A 26,546-nucleotide genomic window follows, 5' to 3' on the forward strand; every position below is an offset into this window, starting at 1 on the left:
AACACCACTATTAATCCTTGAGATTTCCAACCCAGCATACAGGTACACACTCCCTAAACCTTAGTCACACTCAAAATGACATTAAACGATTAAAAGAGAAAACATAAACCCACATGGTGGGGTTCAACTATCTGAGTCTATTCAAAATATAAATTAAACCTGGAAATAAAGTTTTAGAATTTTGCTGGTGCGATTAACTGAAAAGGGCTTAATAGTTGATGGCTTGAACACGCAGCGCAAGTCTCGTCACACTTTAATACTGTTTAGCCTCCCATTCATCTGATGAAAACATGCTGCGGAATCACGAGGAAGGATTAAACTACATCAAGATGTAGATTGGAATGCAGGTGCGAAAAACTTTATAGAAATCAAATAAGAAACTTTTAACTCATATAAAAAAAAAAAAAAAAAAAAGGACAGGTTTCTTTCATTAAAGCACTTTTGATGCTCTGAATATTCACACGCATTATTATATCATAATCATCTGGTTTTGCAAAAAAAATTTCACTGAAACTGTTTAATATCATTTGTAATTAAAAATAAACAATTCTATTTGAAAAATGCAAAATAGAAAAATTTTCACAAAGGAAAATGTTTTATATATTTGCATTTTTGAAGGGGTGTTGTAGGCACAGCCATTGACAAATGAAAAATAAAAAAGGAAAAATAAAAAATGGCACTCCATGTCAGAAAGGTTGCGACCCCTGCAATAGATTAAAAAAAATAAGAGAAAAGCTCTAGCATCATTTGTGTTGCAGAACACACGTGATTTGATACTGTTATATCTAATACAATGAAATTGGGATATTTTTAAAAGTGACTTGTATGTTGAAATATGTTATGGGGCCACTGTATGTGAGTCAGACCAAAATACAAAAAAAAGACATTGTATTTTTCTCATTTGATGTGTTTTCTGTCTTTCTCAGATGTCGCTTGTCCATGTGTTTGTGCTCGTCGTGGGTTTGCAAGGGAGTTTGTCTCAAGATGAGAAGCCGACGGTCCCGTGGGGCTGCGGATTTGGTTTTTCACCACCTTACACTCTCTTATGTGACCTGGATGCCTTGTGGGGTGTAGTGGTGGAGGCTGTAGCTGTGGCTGGCGTGTTAGCTGCCATCTTACTGTCTGTGGTGTTACTATGTCGCCTGCACTCAGTGACTGACACGGCGAAGCGAAGCGGCATCGCCCCGATTCTCTTGCTGTTGATGGGCATTATCGGGCTGTTTGGGCTGAGCTTTGTTTACCTTATCGAGCAAAACGAAATCCTTTGCGTGGTGCGACGTGCCCTGTGGGGGGTGTTCTTTTCCCTCTGTTTTTCCTGCATGTTGGCCCAGGGTGTGAGGCTACGCAGGCTCGCGCAGGAGTCTCGCAGCCCCAGCGGGTGTGCTCTGGCCGGGCTAGCACTTGGGCTGATGGCAGTGCAAGGCATCATCGCCACTGAGTGGCTTCTTCTAACAGTGCTGCGTGAGGGTCACCCTGCTTGCCAGTACCAGCCACTGGACTTTGCACTTGCTTGTTCCTACGTGCTAGCGCTCCTGTTGGCCGCTCTCATAACTGCATCTTTAGCATTGTGTGGGGAGATGCGACAGTGGCGCTGTAATGCTGTGTGGCTGCTGGTCTCCTGCTTGCTGTCCGGTCTTCTGTGGGTGGCTTGGGTTGGCTTCTATATCTACGGAAACCAAGTGCTCATGAAGTCTCCAGAATGGGATGACCCAGTGCTGGCTGTGGCGCTAGTGGCACAGGGTTGGTTGTTGTTGCTGTTCCATGCGGTTCCTGAAGCTCATACCTGCATGCAATCTCCACCTCAGCCTTCAGCTCCAGACTACTTTGACACATCCCAGAACTCCACATGCATGCGGGAGGCCAGCCTTGATGGAGACATCCCACTTTCACACAGGCAGTTTGTGGAGAACCAGGGATATGCTTTCGATGAAAACACTGCAGGTACATTTTAACATAAAGATTTCTAGAATGTTCATACCAGAAACACATGCTTACTTATCCTCTACTGTTTTAGGGTTGAGGAGTGGCAGCCATCATAATGGCAACACAGGGGCAAGACCAAGTGCACCCTTCCGAAGTAATGTCTACCAACCAACTGAGATGACCATGATACTAAATGGTGGAGCAGTGAGTATATTTTCATAAATAATACACTGACGTATAGCAACCCTATTTCTCGCTTCTTTACTACATTTGAAAGACCAAGTGGGTGGAGATTGGTGAAAGACCGCTGTTCTCTGCCTTCTCTGTAATTTCATTGTGAATATGTAATTGTACCCCTGTTCTCAACAGTTATGTGACAATATTTGCTAATTTTACACAGCCTAATATACTGTATAGCCATAATTATTGATACAATAACAATAATCAAGTAAATTATTTGCTAGTTATTTTTATCTTGATGTTTTATTTGCTTCTACTGAACTCTCTGTTCTTATATATGTGGCTGAGAGTTCATGTCATAGTGTAACACACTGGTTTGTGTAAGTTTAATAAGCACGATCCACTTAGCATTGGAGTCCTGATCGTGGTTTTATTTTGCAATAAAAATGGCTTAATATACAACTCCTTACATCAATCAAACACAGACAGATGAAACATTAGAATTAAATTGGCAGCTCACCATGTCCAATATTGTTTTCACTGTTCCATCTTTCAATAAAAGTTTCTTTGCAAAGCCTGAATATTGGTTCTCAAAAGAATCCATATAGAAATGTGCTTAACAAAAATAGTATAATCCCACATTTATGTGTTCAGGAAATTAGTTTGAATAAGCCATTCATTCCTAACAGAATACTTCTGAAGGCTATGCAGAGCTGAATCTAGTAAATATTTAGAAAATTAAGATATGAATAAATCAAAAGAATTAAATGAAAAGAATTAACTAATTCAAAGAACGAAAAAAGAAATAAAATAATATAGGGCTAAATGCTCAACTGGACACCCAGGGTGTCTGCTCAGACTAACCAGCCTCAACTGTTGTCCTGTCAATCAGACACGCTGTGTCAACCAATGAACCAAAGATGCCTGGGGTAGGGCAAAGCCAACTTATTATGTTCAGATTGTATTCGTTTTGAATTGTTACATTTATATGGACTTTGTTTATATACATTAAAAAGTTATACTTTTAAAGGTAAATGTTTAATAGTATTATGTTTCATAACAAACCAATGATTTCATTTAATAATTTAATTAGAATTGTTTTAACGCTAATTATAGTCAAACTATCGCAAACTGTTTGACTTGGAAAACAGTCAAGTCAATTTTATTTTTATAGTGCCTTTCACAACACACATTGTTTCAAAGCAGCTTTACAGAAGATCAGCATTAACAGACGATAAAACTGTAATGTCTATGGATCATCATTGTGTAATTAGATAAAATACGATTCTTAATCGTGTTTAAAAATAAGTTATTAAATAATAATTGTATTAATAACCCAATGAGCAAGCTGAAGGTGACTGTGGCAAGGAACACAAAACTGCATAAGATGTTGATTAATGGAGAAAAATAACCTTGGGAGAAACCAGACTTACTGTGGGGGCCAGTTCCCCTCTGGCTAACATCATGAATATAATGTAAATATTACTCATGTATAGTTAAAGTCATGGTTTAAAATTATTAAACTAAGTAAGGGTTAAGGGTCATTGTTTAAACATTGATTGTGTTTGAACTGTAAGATTAATGACCACAGGCTTTGAAGTCCATCCTGGATTAATTGCAGAAGTTAACATAGATGCAATTTCCTTGTTAGTTGACTGATGAAGGCTTTTGTTGGCAGTTAATTGATAGTCGATGTATTTCATATCAAGAGTGTAGTCTATCATTAAACCGAGGTGATGCAGGCAGAGGTCAGTGAGATGCATCACAGTTCAACCTGGCTGGTAATTTCGGTGAGGTTCGGTGTGGTCCATCTCGCTCTTTTGGCTCACAAACGGTTCTTTAAAAAAAACATGTTTTGTATTTTTGGACTTGGGAATGAAAAAGAATGCTATTAAACATTTTCATTTAAAGTATAACGTTTTATTGTATATAAACAAAGTGCACATAAATCTAACCATTCAAAACGAATACAGTCTGAACGGCATAATAGACGGGGCCACCGCTGGCCAAATGTGGCTCAATGAAAAGAGCCGGAATGCCCATCACTAACATGCTGCATATTCTGGCTGCGTCCCCATTACAGGAGTTCATAATATTGCTCTCAGATAGTCGGAGAACAACCAGGGCGACCAGTAGAGGTCACTGTGCCGTACAGCGCAGACGTACTGAGTTTGGCAGATCAGCCTTCTCTATCAGAGCCTCTAAGTACTGGAACTTAGTCCCAAATGAGATTAGAGACATTAGTACATTTACTAGTTTTAAATATACAGTAAAATTATGGCTAAAATCTATACAATCATGTATCCATTAATCATAAATTCAAAAAAACTCCTTTTTTGTCGTATCCTAATATTGTATTGTTGTTTTTATTAATATTGCACTTTATTTTGTTCTGTTGTTCTGTTTTATTGTGCTTTTTTAAGAATGTGAAATTTTGTTGTCTGAGAGGCTACTTGCGTGATGACGTTTTATGGTATATTTATATGGTTTGTTGGATTGTTAATTGTATGTTACCTTTTCCTGCCCAGGGACAACAGATGAAATTTAGCTTGTAGCTAATTCTGTTATGGCTGAGTGCCATACACTGTCCCTGTTAAATAAATAAATAAATAAATAAAATAAAATATTCAACTCAACTCAATTTTATTTATAGAGCACTTTCGAAAACCACACTGGGTACCAAAGTGCTGTACATGGAGTTACAAAAAATAAATAAAATCACAAATACAGCTTAAGAATGCAAAAAACCTTTAAAACCAATAAAACAAGAATAAGATAAAATTGACCTAGTACAATTTATAATGCAATTAATTAAAAGCTAGGGAAAATAAATACATTTTTAAGGCCGCCTGGAAAGAGAATAGAGACGGAGATGATTTTATGATTTACTTTCCAAAGTCTAGGGGCTGCCACCGCAAAAGCTCTATCACCTTTAGTTTTTAGGCGAGATCGAGGAACTGACATACACAGCTGATCACCAGAGCGGAGACACCTTGAAGGTTGATGCAAGCTTATTAAAGCAGAGATGTACTCTGGTGCAAGACCATGAAGAGCCTTAAATACATACAGCAACACTTTGTACTTGATTCTGTATTGGATCGGTAACCAATGTAGTGAAATCAAAACTGGGGTGATATGCTCTCGTTTCCTTGTTCCAGTTAAAAGCATAGCAGCTGAATTCTGGACCAGCTGCAGGCGAGAAAGAGAGGCCTGACTCACACCCAGATACAAAGCATTACAATAGTCCAATCGAGAAGACACAAAAGCATGCACAACCTTCTCCAAATCATCAAAAGAAAGGATGGACTTCAACTTTGCTATAGTTCTAAGATGGAAAACTATTTTTAACAACAGCATTTATTTGTTGCTCAAACTTGAGCTCAGAGTCAAATATAACACCCAGGTATTTCACATAGGAAAGTTTTTTCCCTGGAAGCAGTGACAAATTTCTTTCTAAATTTACCTCACATCCCCTTTGACCAAAAACAATAAACTCTGACTTATCCTCATTTAATTGGAGAAAGTTGTTTGCAAACCAACACTTCACATCGGCCATGCATTTATGCAGAGACTCAAAAGAATGGTGCTTCCCATGTTTAATAGGAAAGTAAAATTGAGAGTCATCAGCATACAGATGGTAGTGTATGCCATGCTTATCAAAGATCTTTTCCTAATGGCATGTAGAGGGAGAATAAATGGAGCCCTGAGGGACCCCACATGTTGAAGGAACAACTGATGGAGAACCGTTTTCTAAACAGGCTGAAATTATTCTACCCTTGAGATATGAAGAGACCCAATCCAAGGCTAACCCCTGAATACCAACCTGGTCTCTTAAGATCGATAAGAATGTCATGATGAACCGTATCGAAAGCGGCACTAAGATCCAGCAGCAGAAGACCAACAGGACTACCAGAATCCACACCTAACAAAATATCATTTAAGACTCTCAACAGAGCGGACTCTGTGCTATGACCAGATCTGAAGCCTGACTGAAATTTATTGCGCAAATTATTGATAGCCAAAAAATCATTTGATTGTGCAAGCACCGTCTTCTGTAATATTTTTGACATAAAGGATAATTTTGATATAGGTCTAAAGCTGTTCATATCAGATGAATCAAGATTTGCTTTCTTAAGAAGAGGCTGAATAACAGCATGCTTGAAGCAGCTGGGTACAATACCAATGGTCAGGCTACTGTTGACAATCGATAACACGCTTGGACCAATTGATTCCACCACCTCCTTAAACAAAGTGGATGGAATAACATCACACGTAGAACCCGTAGGCTTCATATGTGCAATTATATGTTTGAGTTGAGACAGGGACACAGGTACAAAACAGGTCAACAGATTTTTGGAACGGTATAGGTAACAGGATCATTACTAGCAGGTAAGATCCGTGAGCGTATACCAGAAATTTTAACAGTAAATTTTTTTTTTAAACTGCTCACATGTGAACACCGAAGGGGAGATGGGAGTAAGGGCAACTGGATGAAGAAATGATGTAATGGTAGAAAAAAGAACTTTAGCATTATGACAGTTCTTTGAAATGATATTAGAAAAATAGCTTGATCTGGCTAATTTAACTGCTCTTTGAAATTTTGTCAAACAGTCTCTCAAAATTTCATAGGACACTTGTAGTTTATCTTTAAGCCACTTTCACTCAGTCTTCCTGCACTCCTGCCTAAGAGCACGGGTATTACTATTCAGCCAGGGCTGAGCCTTGACTTTTTTTCTTCCTAATTTTTAATGGCGCCACAATGTTTAAGATGCGAGAACATGACAAGTTGAACTTGGAGACCAACTCCCCAGGCCCCATATCAGAAAAAGGAGACTCCAGCAGTGATTTCAGTGGAGAAACATTAAAAGCAGCTGAAAAACGACTAGCAGTAGAGGGAGTGATAAAACGAGATGCGACAGCAACAAGGCCATCATTAGCCTGATCACAGCATGAAAAATTTGGGTTAAAAATAACAGTCTTGTGATCTGAGAACACAGTGTCAGCAATTTGCACATTGCTGATAGAAAAACCCAGAGATAAAACCAGATCAAGTGTATGACCACATATATGAGTAGGGCCAGCAACACTCTGAAATAAACCAAAACCAAAAGAATCTAATAAATTAACAAACTCGAAGGACAACACATGTGAATATTAAAATCCCCCAAAATATTTTTTTTTTTATCTAAGCAAGTAATAATAGCAGATAAAAAAAAATCAAAGAACTCATTTATAAAATAAGCTGAGCTTCAAATGTAAAAAATGCCTCAGTTGACAGAAGCCTGCATTTAAACTTGTTTTTAAAAATAACTGCAAGGCCCCCAGCCCTACCTACTGCCCTAGGTGAGCTAAAATAACTACAGTCGGGAGGTAAAAGTTCTGAAATAGAAGCCATGTCGCCGTTGCTGAGCCAAGTCTCCGTAACAAATAAAAAAATCTAATTTCTGAGAGAGAAAAAGATCGTTCAGTATAAAAGACTTGTTAGAGAGAGATCTTGCATTGATCAAAGCCATTGTCACAGAGATAGAGTCAGACGAAAGATGAGAAGTCACATATGTATTTCCCGACCTACCGCTACCCAGGGAACGTATGTTGTTTAGGTTAGCACCGCGGCCTTCATGCTGCCACCTCGAAACCATGGTCCGCGATGGTCGCCACCCTGATCCAGATGAAGTTGGATAAACAGGCACCAAGTATGAACCCCTCAGAGTCGGCAGCACTTCAACACCATCCTGCACTGAGGCCACTGAGGAGAAGAAAGTAATTCTTTGCGACTTCTTCGACCTCACTAATCGTCCAGCCCGCTTTCGACGCTTCCTTCGTCGTTTCCTCTGCAAGCGCATACACCCAGGTGGCAGACTTGCGTCAGCTTGACCGGCGCAGCATGAGAAGGGAACCACCAGTTGACACTGGGATCGCGTATCAAACAGTCAGTTACCTCCGTTCGTAAATTTAAAAGAGCCAAGAACACATAGACCAGACCAGAGCAAACCGTGCGAGAAATAAAGCCAATGACAAAGATAAAAACTAGCGTTAACATAGATAAGTCACGTTGGCCATGACTGCAAGCCGGTAAACAACCTGGCGCCATCATATCCATCCGGGATAACAATCTATATAATTTTCAAAAGGGTGGAAGCGGTTAAGGTGATGAAATAAGTTGCTTGTGTTTCTGTACTTGGTCGGGACGTTCTTTTTTTTTTAAATTTTTTTTGCAAAGCTTACACACAACGGTGTTCTGATGTTGGTCAGATGTAAAGAAACCAAAAAAACTACTATTTATGATCCAGGGACGGCGCATGCTTGAGGGTTTTTCATGCAACCAAACTTCATGTCTATTTACATTTTAATTTATTTAAGTGAAACTATCGAGCATTATATCGGAATTTTTTTTTTTACATTATCGATAAAGGTGTACCATCGATAAATACCAATACCGTTTTATCGCCCAGCCCTAGCCTAAATTCAAATAAATTATATTTGTTGCCTAAAATATTAATCAGAATTGTTATTATTATTATTATTAGGCTATTATTATGAAAAGGCATATAAAAGGCATATTTTATTTATAGAAACTGTATATGTAAGATTAACATTTAAAAATTGGCATTTCATTTAGTTAAAAAGACAAATTTCCAGTTTAAGCCCTGCCCACATCTGATTCTATCCAAACACAGAGACCGATACAGATAACGTTGTCCCATCTGGAATAGATTTGTGCATCAAATAGCAACAAAGAGGTCCTTTCTCTGTCATTTTATCATTGACAGAGATGCACTGGTGTGTGTATGCGTGTGTGCGAGCGTGTGTGTTGCAGAGTGTGCATCAGTATAATGACTCCGGGCGGACACATTACAAAGGTTCTCAACAACTGTTTATGCTGGTTTATTCTGTATTAATAGTAAATGCATTAATAATCAATGTCATAATACAATTATTTAAAAAAAACAGCATTTCATGACCCCTTTAATAATAGAGGTCAGAATTAAAGTGCACTCATAATGTTATTAAAGTCTTTTTTGCACCAAAACTAGTCATATTTGGTCATATATGATTTTCATATATTAATTTTTCACCCTGTCTCTGGTCCTCAGGCCAAAACTGATCGTTTCAGTCAAAGCACCTCCTTAAAACTTCAACAGAAACACCCACTGTTATGATTGGCTAATGTTGTGGAGCCCCTCAAATACAGCCATATTTGAAACTCAACCGGAAGAGAATGTACAAAGCTCCAAAACATTATAAAACATCCAACATATTGCATGCAAATATATTACACTGTTCATCTCAAGTACAACACTCGGCACCATAAACTATAAAACAGTCCTGACATTTGAAATATTCAGGTAGGAAACGGTTTACTCACTGTTTTGCTTTCAGTTTCAAGTGTTTTTAACTGCCCCATTATTCAATAACCGTTTCTTTGCAAAGCTCGAGTTGTATCCATGCTGATATGAGCCAAAAACGCAGTGAAATGATTCACACATATAGGTGCACTGAGGCGCACATTGCTGGAAACACATCAAAATGGTCAAAGATGTCCATTTAGTGCTTATTTACACCAATAATTATAAATAGAGCAGATGGGCACGAGAAGGCCAATACAGAGCGTCCATGATGTGTTTGTGCTCAAAACAACAAGAGGCACTGCAGCTGAATGAGAGAGAATGGCTTATTTACAAAGTTGTAACTTGACATCATGTCTTTTAAAAGTGGTAAGATATATGACAGCGGTCAAAGACGTCTGTGTAGTGCATGTTTTTATAGAAAAATTGTTCAAAATAGTCAGATGGGTCTCTTTGGTGTTCATGAATAGTTATCCACACTATGCATTTCTTTAAAAAACATCTATAAATGAGTGCAAATTAATGAGAGAGGACTCTAATGGCTTTAGCTCATCCGTGCTATACATGAATAGAATTATTGTTGTCTCTGATAAACAACTGACTGTACAGAATAGAAAGGATATTAAAAGAGACTTTATTCAGCGACATCGTCTTTGGACACTCATTACACTGAACTTATACTCTCAACACACTGTGAAAGGATCTCACTGCTGTATAATTGACCAATTTACTACACAATCACTGGTGAGTAAAATCTAAACATTTACCAGCCAGTTGCGAAATACATTTTATTTGCATAGCAGGATATTTGGTTGCAAATGCGAGTGATTTCCTCTCATTTTAGTAGTGTAGCGCATAGAGTAAAAGATTGATAATTGGATTTAAGAATCAATATCAAGATTGTTGAAATGGAGATTGCGATGCATTGAAAATCTATATTTTTTACCCACCCCTTATATTCATTGTTCATAATAATGCAGCGAATATTCAATGTCCTGTTGGGTGGGGGTCCAGGTGTCTCCTCTGTCTTGACCTCAACTATAAATAGAAGAAAACCTCCAAACAATGCAACTCCAGAGCCTCTTAAAAAGCTGAGCTAACATTCACGCAAACAGCACAGCAACACATGATGAGTCACTGCAGTCACAAATATGAGTTCTACACATGAAGCCCTGGAGGAATACTTTCATTTCCACTTCAGTTTTATTTCTATAGTAATTTTACATATTACTTCAAAGCAGTTTAATGTAAACAGTGCCTTAAAACACCCAGTGAACAAGCCAAATGTGATTGTAATTAAGAAATGTCCCATTTGACGAGAAGAACATTTACTTTTAGGAAATCATTTACTTTGTTTGTCCACTTATGAAAAGCTTGCTCTTTCAATGAGTCAAGACATTTTGTCGTAGAGTGGATACCTTATGTCATGTAGGTGCCATATTTAAGAGATAGTCCATTTAAGTAACAGGAAAAAAATAACTAAATGAACACTGCTCTATTGTGTATTTAAACTTCAATTCAAATCACGTAGACAGGAAACTGGACCTGCCTGCTTGTCTTGCGTGTCATTGGCTAATTGTGTTTGTGGTTGTTACAGGTTCCATCTGCCCCCCCCACATACACAGGAAGACAGCTGTGGTAAAGGAGGAAGAGTGAGGACCATGTCAACACCATCAGCGGTGCAGTGTCACTGAAACAAGACCCGGATGCTGTGTGTGTGTGTGTGTGTGTGTGTGTGTGTGTGTGTGTGTGTGTGTGTGCCCAGAGCAATTTGACATGCATGACAGGAGGACTGCTAACAACTTAAAACACGATCGATAGCTGTAGTGATTTTTAGTTAGTGAACTGGTGAAAATATTGTCCCATTTTCAAGCAATTATACAATAAATGCTTTAAAACAGCATTCGAACACTAATTTATTCCATTACTATTGATTGCACCAAAATATATCTGTGATTATTATGGAAAAGTTTACTTGGGTATTTAAAAAAAAAAAAATTATTTTAAACAAAAGTAGAGCTTGGATGTGTGAGTATCCTGTTAGGACAGGATGCTTTGGTCTCTCTGGTGAAAGCTGTTTTCTTTGTGTGGTTATCTGTGTGTGAATGGTGTGACTGCAGTGCCGTGACTCCATGCGGCAAATCTAAAATCAGGAGTCCAAATTTCACTCAATTCTCAATGACTTTCCAGTCTTGTCATCTGATACATCAGGGGTCTTGCATGCATGACTGGAGTGCTGAAATATCCCCTTAGTTTTGTTTGAGCTGTTTGATTTAACACAGTAACATAGTTAGCTACCTGCTATTGCTGTATAGATGAGATGGTGTGAACCGTTGATGTGAGAACTGAATGGGACTAAATGAGGTGATGTTCGATATTGATGATATGGAGAGGGTTGTTCATATAGATCAGACGTCTGCTTGTAGACTCAGTATGCAGCTTGTGTCTAAAACTTATTTTAGAAATAGCCAAAAGGAAAATTCTGTCAAACAAAAGATGATGTCAAGTATAGCCTCCGTCACCATTTACCTTTAGTTTTACATTTGGAATGACATGAGTCATTCTGATGACAGAATTATGATTTTTGGGTGAACTATCCATTTAAGAACAGCAACCCTCACTGACTGTACACATTTTTGGAGTGAAAGCTGCATTTAAATATAGAAATAATCCTCTAAACTGTTGTTTTGTGTGTGTACAGAATATAGGAGTCTTCAAAGGATGACATGGTGACATCTATAGAAACAATAACAAGAAACATGGATGCCAACAGTTTGTTTAGTTTGGTGTTGGCTGTTCTTGACCAAACTAACGTTAGAGACTATTATATTCTGGCATTTATTAGTAAACTGCTGTTGACAGAGATGCTGTATTTTGTTTATGTATACGTGTGCTCTCGCTGAACTGTAATATATGGTTTAATGCTAGACTGCAGGGCTGGTGTGAGAAACTAAGTTTGAGAGACACACTGGTATGAGTTTAGACACATACAGTGGATATAAAAAGTCTACACACCCCTGTTAAAATGCCAGGTTCTTGTGATGTAAAAGAATGAGACAAAGATAAATCATGTCAGAACTTTTTCCACCTTTAATGTGACCTATAACGTGAACAATTCAATTGAAATTTGAAATCTTTGAGAAAAAAAAAAAAGAAAAAAGAAAACTCACATTAACGTGGTTGCATAAGTGTGCACACCCTTAAAGTAATACTTTGTTGAAGCACCTTTTGATTTAATTACAGCACTCAGTCTTTTTGGGTAGGAGTCAGTTAGCATGGCACATCTTGACGTGGCAATATTTGCCCACTCTTCTTTGCAAAAGCGCTCCAAGTCTGTCAGATTGGGAGGACATCTCCTGTGTACAACCCTCTTCAGATCACCCCACAGATGTTCAATTGGATTCAGGTCTGGGCTCTGGCTGTGCCATTCCAAAACGTTAATCTTCTTCTGGTGAAGCCATGCTTTTGTGGATTTGGATGTGTGCTTTGGGTCATTGTCGTGCTGAAAGGTGAACTTCCTCTTCATCTTCAGTTCATAATTCCCTCCACCCTGACTAAAGCCCCAGTTCCAGCTGAAGAAAAACAGGCCCAAAGCATGATGCTGCCACCACCATCCTTCACTGTGGGTATGGTGTTCTTTGGGTGATGTGCAGTGTTGTTTTTGTGCCAAACATACCTTTTGGAATTATGGCCAAAATGTTCAACCTTTTTTTATCAGACCATAACACATTTTCCCACGTGCTTTTGGGAGACTTGATGTTTGTTTTTGCAAACTTTAGCTGGGCTTGGATGTTTTTCTTTGTAAGAAAAGGCTTCCGTCTTGCCACCCTACACCATAACTCATTCATATGAAGAATACGGGAGATTGTGTACGCATGTAGCACACAGCCAGTACTTGCCAGAAATTCCTGCAGTTCCTTTAATGTTGCTATAGGCCTCTTGGAATCCTCCCTGACCAGTTTTCTTCTCCTCTTTTCATAAATTTTGGAGGGACGTCCAGTTTTTGGTAATGTCTCTGTTGTGCCATATTTTCTCCACTTGATGCTGACTGTCTTCACTGTGTTCCATGGTATATCTAATGCTTTGGAAATTCTTTTGTACCCTTCTCCTGACTGATATCTTTCAACAATGAGATCCCTCTGATGCTTTGGAAGCTCTCTGTGGCTTTTGCTCTGAGATGCAACTAAGAAAATGTCAGGACTAGAACTGCTGAACTTTATTTGTGATTAATTAGAGTCACTTTAAATGATGGCAGGTGTGTAATGACTTCTATTTAACATGAGTTTGAATGTGATTGGTTAATTCTGAACACAGCAACATCCCCAGTTATAAGAGGGTGTGCACACTTATGCAACCAGGTTATTGTGGTTATTTTCATTTTTCACTCACAAATATTTCAGTTTGTTTTTCAATTGAATTGTTCACATTATAGGTCACATTAAAAGTGGAAAAAGTTCTGACATGATTTATCTTTGTCTCATTCTTTTACATCACAAAAACCTGGCACTTTAACAGGGGTGTGTAGACTTTTTATATACGGCTGATGTTATAGCACAGAACCTCAGACGAGCTGTCAGTGTCCAAAAGAGAGTGAGGTCACTATATTAACAACAAGTTCTTCAGTTCTGTAAACACTGTGTGAATTAAATGTAAATGCATTTGTCATTAATTTAGTTTTTTTGGGAAAACTTGGTTGTAGAATGTGGTTGTAATAATTGAACTGTGAAAAGTTATGTCACTTTGTACAGAATGTGCAAACGGCTTGTTCTGAGACAGTGTTTATGATTAATGGGGATTAAAATAAAAAAGACTGAGTGGATTTTTTTCATTATAGTGTGGTTGTGTGGTTGCGTAATAGGTCCCCTTTAATACCAGGGCTCCGTTCTTCGCACGATATCTGTATTAAATTGTTGACTATTTGATTTGATTCTGTATTGATCCATTCATCAAGGAACATCTCTGAGATAAGTTACATCTCGGAATTGCCGACCTAGCAACAGGTCCATAGACTGAAACCTGCTCTGAAGTATGTTTATTAAATGTAAACAGGATTAGATTGCAGCTTTTTTTGTGTGGAAATGATACTAGAACTCTGTCCAAGTCACTGTCTTACGAGAGCTCCTTGGAGAAGGAGCAATAATTATTTCATATAAAAAGAATTGTTTTGAAATAATATAATAATATGATAATAGGCACAACTCATTTTACTCATTGAGAGTACTGCTTTAGTTGTGAGGGAGTAATTTACATTAGAAATGTATTGGAGCTTTATTGGTCTGAGCATGCATTAAGTCTGCGTTGGCCTTGGTACTTTCTGCACTGTACAGCTCAAAAGATGCAGAGAAGTTAGCAAGCTTTTTAAAAGAGATTATGCCATTGCACAACTCTCATCACTTTACAAATAAATTATAAAATGAATCTCAGTACGTGACATTTTCTTAAATAAAAAAATAATAATACCTGTAAAAAACAAAAATACAGACATAATGCAATTGGAAATAATGTACTGTAACCGTTACAGTTTTATTTTTAGAACATAAGTCAGGTATTTCTCTTTATGTTGGCCACATTGTTGGTTTTACTTACTCTTGTAAGGTCCAAGAATTATTTGTAACCTTCTAAAATTAAATTTTTTTGAGGAATCAAGTCTTATTCACACCAAGTCTGTTTTTTCGGCGCAAACGTTCATTCCAAACGTGCTTTTGGTTTGGAACAATTGATTCCTATGGCGCTATTCACACAGAGCCCTACAACTCATCCGCCAACAAGTTTTTCATGTTTTTTTATGGAGAGCAGTCTGATTTATTATTGGGTTTTTTTTCTGACTGCAATGGAAACTGACTGACCAATGAGATTAGAGCTTTTTGTAATTTTTCCAGAGTCACTACTGCTCCACACTCATTTACCCCTTGGTGGCGCTACTCAACTGGCAAACACAGGTGCTGTGCTTTTTACTTGTCTCAATTCAGTGCAAATATGCAGTCAATTAATAAAATAGAAGCTGTAAACCCATTCTTTCTTTTTTTAGAATATATATGTATTGTGTTGATACCTCATATTATATAATACCTGATGTTTTGTCTTAATGCACATTTTATATGTATATCACTGTGCCTGTTATAGTATCCAGACATAAAATAGCTGTGTGGTTCTGCAAATCCTTTTGACTAGCTTTGACTAGATCCCATGAAAAGCGATATTTTACTATGAGCGTCTACAAACAAATTGCAGAACATCACTGCTATTTTTCTTGCCAGGATAATATAACACAAAGTATAACTGTGCCCTTTTTCTTTCCACGTGCAAGAAACCCTGAGTTAAATACAAATATGCAATAAACAAATAAAGAAAAGGCAGTGAGCCTGTGTTTTCTTTTATATAATTTTTAATGTTTTGCATTATATTTTCTATACCTGTTTATTCCACATGTTTTTAAATCATTGTAACTTTTGTTTCATTATGTAGGCATTAAAAAAAGAAAACCTTGGTTTGGGAATCCATTTGGAATATTCTCGTAGCAAAATACATATACATATAAAAAGTATTTATATTTACGCAACATCGCTCTTGACTAACCTCTCTGGTATAAAAAACTGATTCTATATTCCTGAAAATGCAGTAAAAACATGGAGAAAACATAATTAAAAAGTTACTCCAAATTAGTTAAATAAAGGGAAACTAAATAAATATGTTTGTAGATTTTATTTATTACGGTCTTGGTGTGACTAGACCCTTCGTTGGCAGTTCGTCCCAAAAATTAATCCTGAATTTGGTGTGAATGGACTTTTAGTCTTAAAGATTCTACAGTTTCGTTTGAGTATTATGACTGCAATTTATTTTAAATATGTGCAAAATAAATTTCTCAGATAAGTTTATATTAATAAAGTGATTAATTATTACTTTTTAAAAAATAATATGATGTCACCACATTGGTCTACTTTGTCACCAACCAATCACTGCATTGCTGATCATGGTTTTGAGTAGTGGTACTTGTGTCCGTCAGTTAACACAGGAATGCACTGTTATCTCGGACAACTCAATCCAAATATTCTAAGCAAATCTGCACTTGTGTTTGAAGAACAAAATGAGCTACAGAGGAATTGTAACAATTAGAAAAAATGGTATGTGTCATATAATCTCAGATGTATTATGTGATGTACGAAGAATGGGCCCCTGGAGTAAATAGGGCCTCAAAGGACGAGTCATTCCATATTTAGCTATAATATGAACATGTTAAAGTGTTGTGTGGTTGTTGGCTTCTGACACTGGGTTGTGAGCCTGTGACCCTCTGGAAGAGACAGTGTGTGTTAGACAGATGAATTACAGGTGTGTTGTATGTAGATGTGAACACTCTCCTTTTCCTTAAATGCTTACATGCTTTACTCTCACATTAGTATTCAACATTCTGTGCCATAATTGGTGTTTTAAACTAAATGTCAGTGCAACAGTGTCTTAAAGATATTATTATTATTTTATTTTACTTATTACAATAGTTAAACATATATTTGGTGTTGTATTGGGTTGTGTGTGCTCTTTGTTTTCAGTTTTGTTTTTATTTTAGAGGTTGGTTCATCATAACAGGGTATCAAGCCTAAACCCTAAATAGGCAACCTCAGGGTGACTAGGGCTGGTCAATACACTGTAGCTAAAAAAATATATATACTGATATTTTTAAACTTTTTGACAATATTCAAAATGTATCTTGATAAGTATTTATCTGTTCTAAAATAGGTTAAAAGAGTGTGAGTGTTTTTTTCAATCAGATGAACCTCGTTATGACCAAACAGATGTTAAGTAGATTCGAAATGTACAGTAAAAATCTAGTTTAAAATAATCAGATTTGTTGCCACATGCCAGAAAATCATTGCAACTATATTGCAAGTATTTGCCTAGCCCTCAGTGTGACTGAAAAGCTAGTGAGAGTGAAGAAAATCCCATCTGCCTGTTATGCATCACAAACCAGTAGGTTACTAGTAGAAGCTGAAATTATGGACGGAACAGGGAACATCATTTTGATAGCTGTTGTGATAAATGTACCTGCATGATTTCAACAATCTTTCTAAATATAGTATATACTAACACATTTGTGTAATGATTTACTTCAACACATGAAGTAAATAATTAAAAATGCAAAATTGGTGTGCTACATTAAGTTTATTGTCATTCTAGAGGACTATACAGTGCATCTAGAAAGTATTCACAGCGCTTCACTTTTTCCACATTTTGTTGTTACAGCATTATTCCAAAATTGATTAATTATTTTCCTCAAAATTCTATAAACAATACCCCTTAATGACAACGTGAAAGAAGTTTGTTTGAAATCTTTGCAAATTTATAAAAAATAAAAAACGGAAAACTTGCATGTACATAAGTATTCACACCCTTTGCCATGACACTCCAAATTGAGCTCAGGTGCATTCTGTTTCCTCTGATCATCCTTGAGATGTTTCTACAACCTGATTGGAGTCCACCTGTGGTAAATTCAGTTGATTGGACATGATTTGGAAAGGCACACACCTGTCAATATAAGGTCTCACAGTTAACAGTGCATGTCAGAGCACAAACCAAGCCATGAAGTCCAAGGAATTGTCTGTAGACCTCCGAGTCTGGATTGTATTGAGTTGCAGATCTGGGGAAGGGTACAGAAAAATGTCTGCTGCATTGAAGGTCCCAATGAGCACAGTGACCTCCATCATCCTGAAATGGAAGAAGTTTGAAAGCACCAGGACTCTTCCTAGAGCTGGCTGCCCGGCCAAACTGAGTGATCGGTGGAGAAGGGCCTTAGTCAGGGAGGTGACCAAGAACCCGATGGTCACTCTGACAGAGCTCCAGCGTTTCTCTGTGGAGAGGGGAGAACCTTCCAGAAGAACCATCATCTCTGCAGCACTCCACCAATCAGGCCTGTATGGTAGAGTGGCCAGACATAAGCCACTCCTCCGTAAAAGAAAACCTGCTCCAGAGCGCTCTGGACCTCAGACTGGGGCGAAGGTTCATCTTCCAAAAGGACAACGACCCTAAGCATACAGCCAAGATAACAAAGGAGTGGCTACGGGACAACTCTGGGAATGTCCTTGAGTGGCCCAGCCAGAGCCCAGACTTAAACCCGATTGAACATCTCTGGAGAGATCTGAAAATGGCTGTGCACCGACACTACCCATCCAACCTGATGAAGCTTGAGAGGTCCTGCAAAGAAGAATGGGAGAAACTGCCCAAAAATAGGTGTGCCGAGCTTGTAGCATCATACACAAAAAGACTTGAGGCTGTAATTGTAATTGTAATTTGAGCAAATTCTGTGAATACATATGTACATGTGATTTTTTTTTTTTTTTTTTTTTTGCAAAGATTTCAAACAAACTTCTTTTCATGTTGTCATTATGTACTATTGTTTGTAGAATTTTGAGGAAAATAATGAATTTAATCCATTTTGGAATAAGGCTGTAACATAACAAAATGTGGAAAAAGTAAAGCGCTGTGAATACTTTCTGGATGCGCTGTATGTCAGTTTTAAAGGACAATGTGTTGCATTTTCAGCATCGTCACAAGAGGCACTATAGCAGGCATTACTATACATTTTCAGCTAAACTACTGTCATGGCAGAGCAATAGTTTGAAGTGAATCTGCCTAAAATGTTTACAACTAGATAACTGAATAACACCAGCATCACAGATATCTGAAGAGGCACTATAGCAGTCTCCCTCTTGACCTGGTAGTTTATCGCCACAATAATGCAAGAACACTCGTTAAGTGTAATGGGACTTGATGAGTACTTTCCAGCCTCGTTCCAATCTTGTGGACAAGTACAATATTCCACTACATAGTTCAGGACACCTGAAAGTATAGCAGGCTGGTATCCTTTAGTATCTATAGCTATTATAAAGGATGAGAAAGGGCCTGACAGATTTTTAGGGCCTTTATAATTATAAAATGTTAAATGTTTCTGTAATTTTGTCAAGTCACCTATATAAATATACTGTGTGTGTGTGTGTGTGTGTGTGTATGTTGGGGTTTACATGAAAGTCATAAATAAAGCTTTGTATTTTCACATGACTCACAAACACTATTTGCTGTACTGTATGTATCACAACATTTAGAAAAAGGTGTATGTGTTTCAAATGGCCATTGACAGATGTGACCGTTAAAGAAAAATATTTCTATTATAAAGATATCATATTCTTGAAAATACTTTATACGTAATCCATGTTCATAAAGTTAGTAAATCAATGGTGAGATTTGCACATCATGTCAGTTTGCTGAATCTTCCACACTACTGCATTGCCCTTGTTTCTGTATTCTTCAATTGTCTCACCATCTCTGGATTGTTTTGCCCTCAGACTGTTTTTGGAGCTGTGCTGTGATGTCTGTGCATAGAACAATTCCCACTGAAAAACAAGAAAAATATATGGATTAAAACAGTTCAACAACCAGTGGTAGTGTGCTCTATATTTTGTTTATTTTAATGTTTAAAAGCCAGCATGTTGTTTCTGAGAGTTTCGTACCCTTAGATCAGACACATTAAGCAGACTCAAGCGCCATCTCCTATCAGATATTTTTGCATTGCTCCAGTGAGTTTTCCTTCCCCTGTGGCTGCACATTTTTACTCCACTGATGGATAGGTTTAGGTTTGGGTTGGAGGGTAGTTTATAAAAAATGTATTTCTCTTTACCATATTACAGCCTGTACCACTCAAAACATCTTGCTTCACAACTTGCTTTTGGCACCCCTAATTTTACATTACACCAGGAAAATAGAGCTTACACGTTAACTGACACCCACCAGTTACTGCTTTGGTAGTAGTGTTTAAGATTACGGTAAGCACAAACCGAATTTAGCAAAAGAAAAGTCAACCTACGATTAATGATTTCACTGTCAGATCAGTCTTATAAAGCAGAGCATAATTAGACACATTGGTGAAATAATTTTTCCAGGATTCCCATGAGCTTGGCAACCCTGTTGAATGTACATTTTTATTTGTAGATGGTTTTCTTTTAAAAATTTGCCCAAAATTCCAAATATCTATTGTTTCTTATTTACAAATTCAGCTAAGCATAAGTAAAATTGCAAGATAAATATTATAGATGAGAAACCACGAGGACTTTTGTAGTGAAGAACAAGCCAATCACCAAACTCTTTTTTGGTTTATATTATACTATCTCTAAATTAATTAATGAAAATCTCATTGCATTTCTTTTTAACTGGAGGCAGGAGAAGAAAATCTGATGTTATTAATGATCACAACAATTATTTGATGATAAATGTTTAGCCACCAACAATATTTTTGTTATTGTAGCCACTTTCGGAAAGACTGCAATTTCCTTACTTTTGTAAAAGTGTGACAGTGGAGGGAGTCATGTGGCGCCATGCGAGGTTCGGACATGTGAACGGTGAGCTCTAAGCATTTTGCTAGTTTTAATACTTTTTGTGTCAAAAACTGGTGAGATTCGATATACCCTGATTACAACAATTGATGAATGTGTCTGCAATGCTGACGAAGATCGTTGCTAACCTGGAAGAGCTTGCTGTAATACGTCAGTTAATCACTGCCATGGAGATGAAATTCATTAAGACGGTTACAAGAATGGCAGATGTTAAGAAACAAATCGATTATCGGGAGTCATCGGAGAGAGAATTAGCTGCTAATTCGCTAGCGACCAAGGAGAAACGTAACCGATGGAATAACATCCAAATTGTTGGAATTCCTGAGGGAGCAGAGGGTCAGAATATGGTGGAATTCCTGGACGGGCTCTTTCAGAGTCTGCTCGACATAACAGGTCATAGGCTGGAAGCTCACAGAGTTCCGGTTTGGTGATCCGTTGAGAGAGACAGGCCCTGATCAATTCCGGCCACATTTCTGAGATCATCCCATAAAGATCTTGTGTTACACGAGGCGGGGAGTAAAGGAAGGCTTTCTTGGAAGAACCACAACATTTTCTTGTTCCCAGATATTGTGAATTCGACAAGAGAGAAACGTGATCAATTCAAGGAATGCAAGAAACTCTTACATTAATGGAAGGTCGCTTTTGCACTGATGTTCCCGGCCAAATTGAGAATCAATACTAAGGATGGCCGCAAAACATTTACATGTCCCTACAAGCCATGTCCTTCATTAAGTCAATGAAGTAAGTTATTTTGTGGTACTCACGTTGCAGCTGAATGGGACTTACTCACTGAACATTCACTTGACCGTCTGAGGAAACTGGGTGGCTTTTTCTTTTTGTGCTGGTTCCACCTAGCAGCTGGAGCTTGTTTTGTGGAGGAACACACCATCGGGACAGTTATGTGGATGAATCTACACATTCTGTCGGTTTATTCTGCTTATTGGCTGGAGTTTGTTTTATAGATTATCACAAAATTTGTATAGAAACACAGGACTTGACCAATCCAATGGCAAAGTTGTCGCCGGGGCTTTCGTATGCTCACATGGACTGTTTGAGTTTAGAGGGATGTCCTGCGCAGGGTTAATGCACACATTTTTTTTCTGTTTGTTTGATTCGGGGGGTGAAGTTTGATTGTTGCACTAACAATGGAATGTGGTCTTTATAATTTTACAATCTCTTTTTCTAATATGTAAAAATGTCAAACGTTTGTTATTAGCAATTTCATTGATTCCTAACAAAAAAACATACAAACACAAAATAAAAAATGGAATCGGTTAATCACATTAAATTCCCTGCCCCTGAACAATCCCACCTGACACAAACACGCACTACTGTGGTCACCAACAACTAGAGCATAAAAAAAAGCTATACATTCATACAACATCAATAAAACACATAGCCAGCTAAACTACAAATCCCTCTCCACAGCCCCTCCCCGAGAACCCTCCAAAAAAGCCAAATAACCCCCACTTCCTGACAAACAAATCCTGTTTTCCAAGCCTTCTAAAAAACATCTCCACAAACGCCACCACCTTGCCCATCTCCCCTTCCTAAATGAGGGTGCCCTAGCCAACTTCCATCCCCTGAGGATAATTTTCCTACCAATCATGACTCCGGCTAGGACATCTGTCCCCAATTTTAAGAGTCGTCCCATCACCCAAGACACAGAGTCTGTGGCTAAATGAAAATTCAGTGTCCAATACCTCACACATAAGGTTCTGAAGCCCCAACCAAAATTCTTGGATCTTTACACAACCCAAACCCTCTCAATCCTCTCTGACCAACAGAAAGGGGATTTATTAATACATAATTTATGTTTCAGCCATATGCTCGAGGCAACATTTAAATAAATGTCTGAATTAAACACTCTGAGCACTTTTGTCCAAACCACGTGCAAATGCGAGATAATGGGGTGTGACAACTTCTCTTGTTAGTTTGATAGAAAGGCTTTGCAATGGTGAAATAGGGGCAAAGATTTTCTGCTTAATAAGAAACCATGGAGGGTCTCTCTCAGGTGGAAGTGAGCAATGAGCCAAATGTCGGAGACCGAATAAATAATAATAAAACAAATCCTTGGGTAGGCCTAGCCCACCTTTGTCAATCAGCCTATGTAACTTGTTGAAATGTAATTTGGGACATTTACCATTCTGAATAAAGAACTTCAAATTTCAATAGTTGAATTTTGGAATAAACTTCATTTTAATAACATTAACCTTCCCAATAGATAACTGTAACACATAGATAACTTACCTCACTTGAAAACCTTTTTATTAAAGGGTCGAAATTAACTCGAACTGCACAAATACTTAATGCCCTGTTTGGGCCACTGGAAGGTGCCCGGCTAAAAAGCAGTTAATGAGCAGGACGCTGTCAGAGCCAAAGCTTCGGATTTACAGTATAAGAATTTACTCTGTAACCAGAGAATTTAGAGAAGGAACTAATAATCCTGTGGAGACAAGGCATGGATCTAATGTGGTCAGAGACGAATAATAAAATATCATCTGCATAAAGCAAAAGCTTATGCTATCACCGCTGGAAAATCCTCCTTCTTTCTTATCGCTGTTAATAGTTCCAGGGTAAGACAGACCAATAATGGGGAAAGAGGACAACCTTGCCGGGTGCCCCTATTAAGAATAAATTAAACTGAAATTAATCCATTTCTTTGTACCGCCGCTACCGGGTGTCTATAACATAACTTAATCCAATAAAAGTATTCCCTAACCCGTACATTTCCAAAATCTTAAAAAGATAATCCCATTCTAACATATCAAATGCCGGCATCAAGTGAGAGGGCAGCGACCGGAATCTGATCATTCGCCACTGACCACATAATATTGATGAAACGCCTAATGTTTTCTGCGGCCCTGAATAAACGCCACCTGATCTATATTGATAAGAGATGTCATAACTTTATTAAAACCATCTGGCTCCAGAGCCTTGCCTGTAGGTAAGGCCTTAATTACCTTGTCTAGCTCCTCCAAGGTCATCTCAAAATAAAGAAGTTTTTTTGCTCAGTCGTCAGCTTAGGGTGATCTAATGGTTCCACACAGTTTCTAATATCTTCATCAGTAGATGAAAACATGAAGCTATAAAGATCAAGATAGAACTCTTTAAAGGCATTATTAATATCAGTGGCTGAGGTAAAAATTTCACCACCAGCAGAATTCACTGAGGGAGTGCTTGAAAAAAATACTTCCCTGCTTTGTCCCTCGACTCAAAATATGACTGTCTAGCAATAAATAACCCAAACTCCACCTTCCACAACAAAATAGTATTATATCTGTATTTCAATTGAGTCAATACTCTGAGGTCATCAAATGACATTCGGCACTTCAGCTTTGCTTCGGCACTTTTAATATTCCCTTCCAAATCCATTCATGTGCTTTGGATTTTTTGATGAATGAGGCATATTTTATGATCCGGTCCCTAAGATCCACATTAAGTGCCTCCCAAGCCACACACAGAGGATACTGAGGATATAAACATTGATTTCAGCCTTTAACATTTGTTGGAATTCAGGATTTTGCAAAAGTGATATTGTCACGATCCCCTGTTGTCTGCCCCGTGTTTCACTTGTCAACTGTTGTAAACTACACTTCCCATAATTCCCTGCCTTCATCATTGCCTGTCATTCATTGTTCTCACCTGTGTGTCGTTTGATCATCACTCTCCCTGTGTATTTAAACCCTGTTTTTTCTCCAGTCATTGTCGGTCGTTGAATGTAGATGTTTGAATGTTATCTTTGCACTACGTGGATGTTCTCTCCAGCCTGTGTACGCCTTGGATGTCGCATTATCGCATTTAGATCCTCACCCCTCGTCTTCCTTCGTCTGCCTTCGTAACAGAACGACCGACCATAATGGATCTAGCAGTGCAACAGGCAAATTATAGACTGCTCGCGACATAGGTTTAAATACACAGGGAAGTGTAGTTTACAACAGTTGACAAGTAAAAAACGGGGCAGACAACAGGGGATCGTGACAGATATATTAAAGTGCCAACTATATGATTTATTTTTCTCCATATGTGGCATCACCTCTAAACTTTCCAATTAAGCAATCAACAACAGATTAAAAAATATATTCTATAATAAATCTAATGGACTGATTAAAGAAAATTATTGTCCCTACCAGATGGGCTCAAAAGTCTCCAGATATCTGTAAGACCAAGATTTTTACACATCCTCTAAAGCGTCAATGTTGCTCTAGGGGGCTTGCACACATTTGCTTCACTATGGTCAAGGACTAAATCCATCAATAGATTAAAGTCTCCTCCCAATATTATATTTCATGAGGGATGTCAGCTGCTTGCAACATCCCTTCAAGATCTATAAAAAAGCCCTGATCATCAGTGTTACGTGTGTCAACCTTTAGCCAAAATCAACCTTTGCCCCTGAATTTCTGCTAAAACAATAACGACTCTTCCTAATTTGTCTTTAATCTGTTTGAGACATTTGAATTGTAAATTCTTACTTATCAATGTAATGACTCCCCTGATCTTACTTGAGCCAGCACTAAAGAAAACATGCCCACCCCATATCTTCCCAAATAGCATGGTATATTAGATTGAGTAACATTAGTTGATCACAGTATACAAGAGATGAGGTAATGAACTGAGATGTCATTGCTCTGTGGCAGAATTTCTATTATATCAACATCAATTCCATATGACAGAATAAAATCTAGCATATGATTATAGCGATGAGTTGGTCCTGTCACATTTTGTCTGACTCCAAGTGAGTTGAGAATATCGATAAATGCTAATCCCAATGTATCATTTTCATTATCTATGTGCATGTGGAAGTCACCAACAATTAAATCTCTATCCACAGTAACTACTAGATCTGATAGAAAATTACCTAATTCACCAAGGAAATCAGAATATGGCCCAGGTGATCTATATACTGTAGCAAGGGCAAAAGATGACAGATTTTTTTTATTTGTATCTGATGATGTCACATTAAGCATTATTAGTTCAATAGACATTTATATCCTGTCCACTAAGTAACACCAAAAACTTCACTGTAAATTGCAGCAGCAAAACCTCCTCAACCCTTCAGATGAGGCTCATATTTATAACAATAACCTGGGGGAGTAGATTCATTTAAAATAATATATTCATCCAGTTTAAGACAGGTTTCAGTCAAACAGAGTGCATTCCAACTATGATCTGTAATCTATGATAATTTAATTTACAATTAGTGCTTTGGTTGAAACATGTAATGTTAAGTAGTATATCAGTGTGATGTTTATCTTCAATTGTTTTTTCTTGATCAAAAGGTTTTTCCTTGATAACATTTTTTCTAAATGATTTAGTGAGGGGTTTGTGTTTGTTAGTTCAGGGAACAGACACAGTCTCTATTGGGGCTTTTCTACTGCACGGTACAACTCGACTCAACTCGACTCTGCTCGCTTTTTTGGGGTTTTCCACTGTGGATAGTACCTGGTACCTGATACTTCTTTTAGTACCACCTAGGTCGAGGTTTCAAGCGAGCCGAGCTGATACTAAATGTGACGTCAAATCCTGCAGATCACCGATTGGTCAGGGAGAATTGTCACTACCAGCATCACTGGATTTCCGACACGCGACATCAACCCACTAGTTTTAAAGTTTTAGTAACAGCGATAGCAGTATCATTTGTTCACGTGACTTTCGAATTGTGAAAAAAGAAATGACTGTGCGTAAAACCACGCCGTGGTCAATAAACGAGGTGCAGACGGTC

At 37.8% G+C, this 26,546-nt stretch overlaps 1 protein-coding gene across 2 annotated transcripts in view; it reads left to right on the forward strand.

The window, feature by feature from the left end:
• Positions 1 to 26,546, forward strand: part of LOC127653362 (G-protein coupled receptor family C group 5 member B-like) — a 108,034-nt gene that overhangs the window by 36,867 nt on the left and 44,621 nt on the right. Inside the window, exons 4-6 of one of the 2 annotated variants that reach the window (XM_052140035.1) lie at positions 927 to 1,941; positions 2,015 to 2,127; positions 11,047 to 17,634. The exons of the other annotated variant lie outside the window; for it this stretch is intronic. Coding sequence (XP_051995995.1) covers positions 927 to 1,941; positions 2,015 to 2,127; positions 11,047 to 11,091 — 1,173 coding nt within the window. The 3' untranslated portion in view covers positions 11,092 to 17,634. Of the gene's footprint in view, positions 1 to 926; positions 1,942 to 2,014; positions 2,128 to 11,046; positions 17,635 to 26,546 lie in introns of those variants that run through there. 2 annotated transcript variants of the gene reach the window in all.

This window comes from Xyrauchen texanus, chromosome 12, assembly GCF_025860055.1.
Source record: "Xyrauchen texanus isolate HMW12.3.18 chromosome 12, RBS_HiC_50CHRs, whole genome shotgun sequence".
Taxonomy (NCBI): Eukaryota; Metazoa; Chordata; class Actinopteri; order Cypriniformes; family Catostomidae; genus Xyrauchen; species Xyrauchen texanus.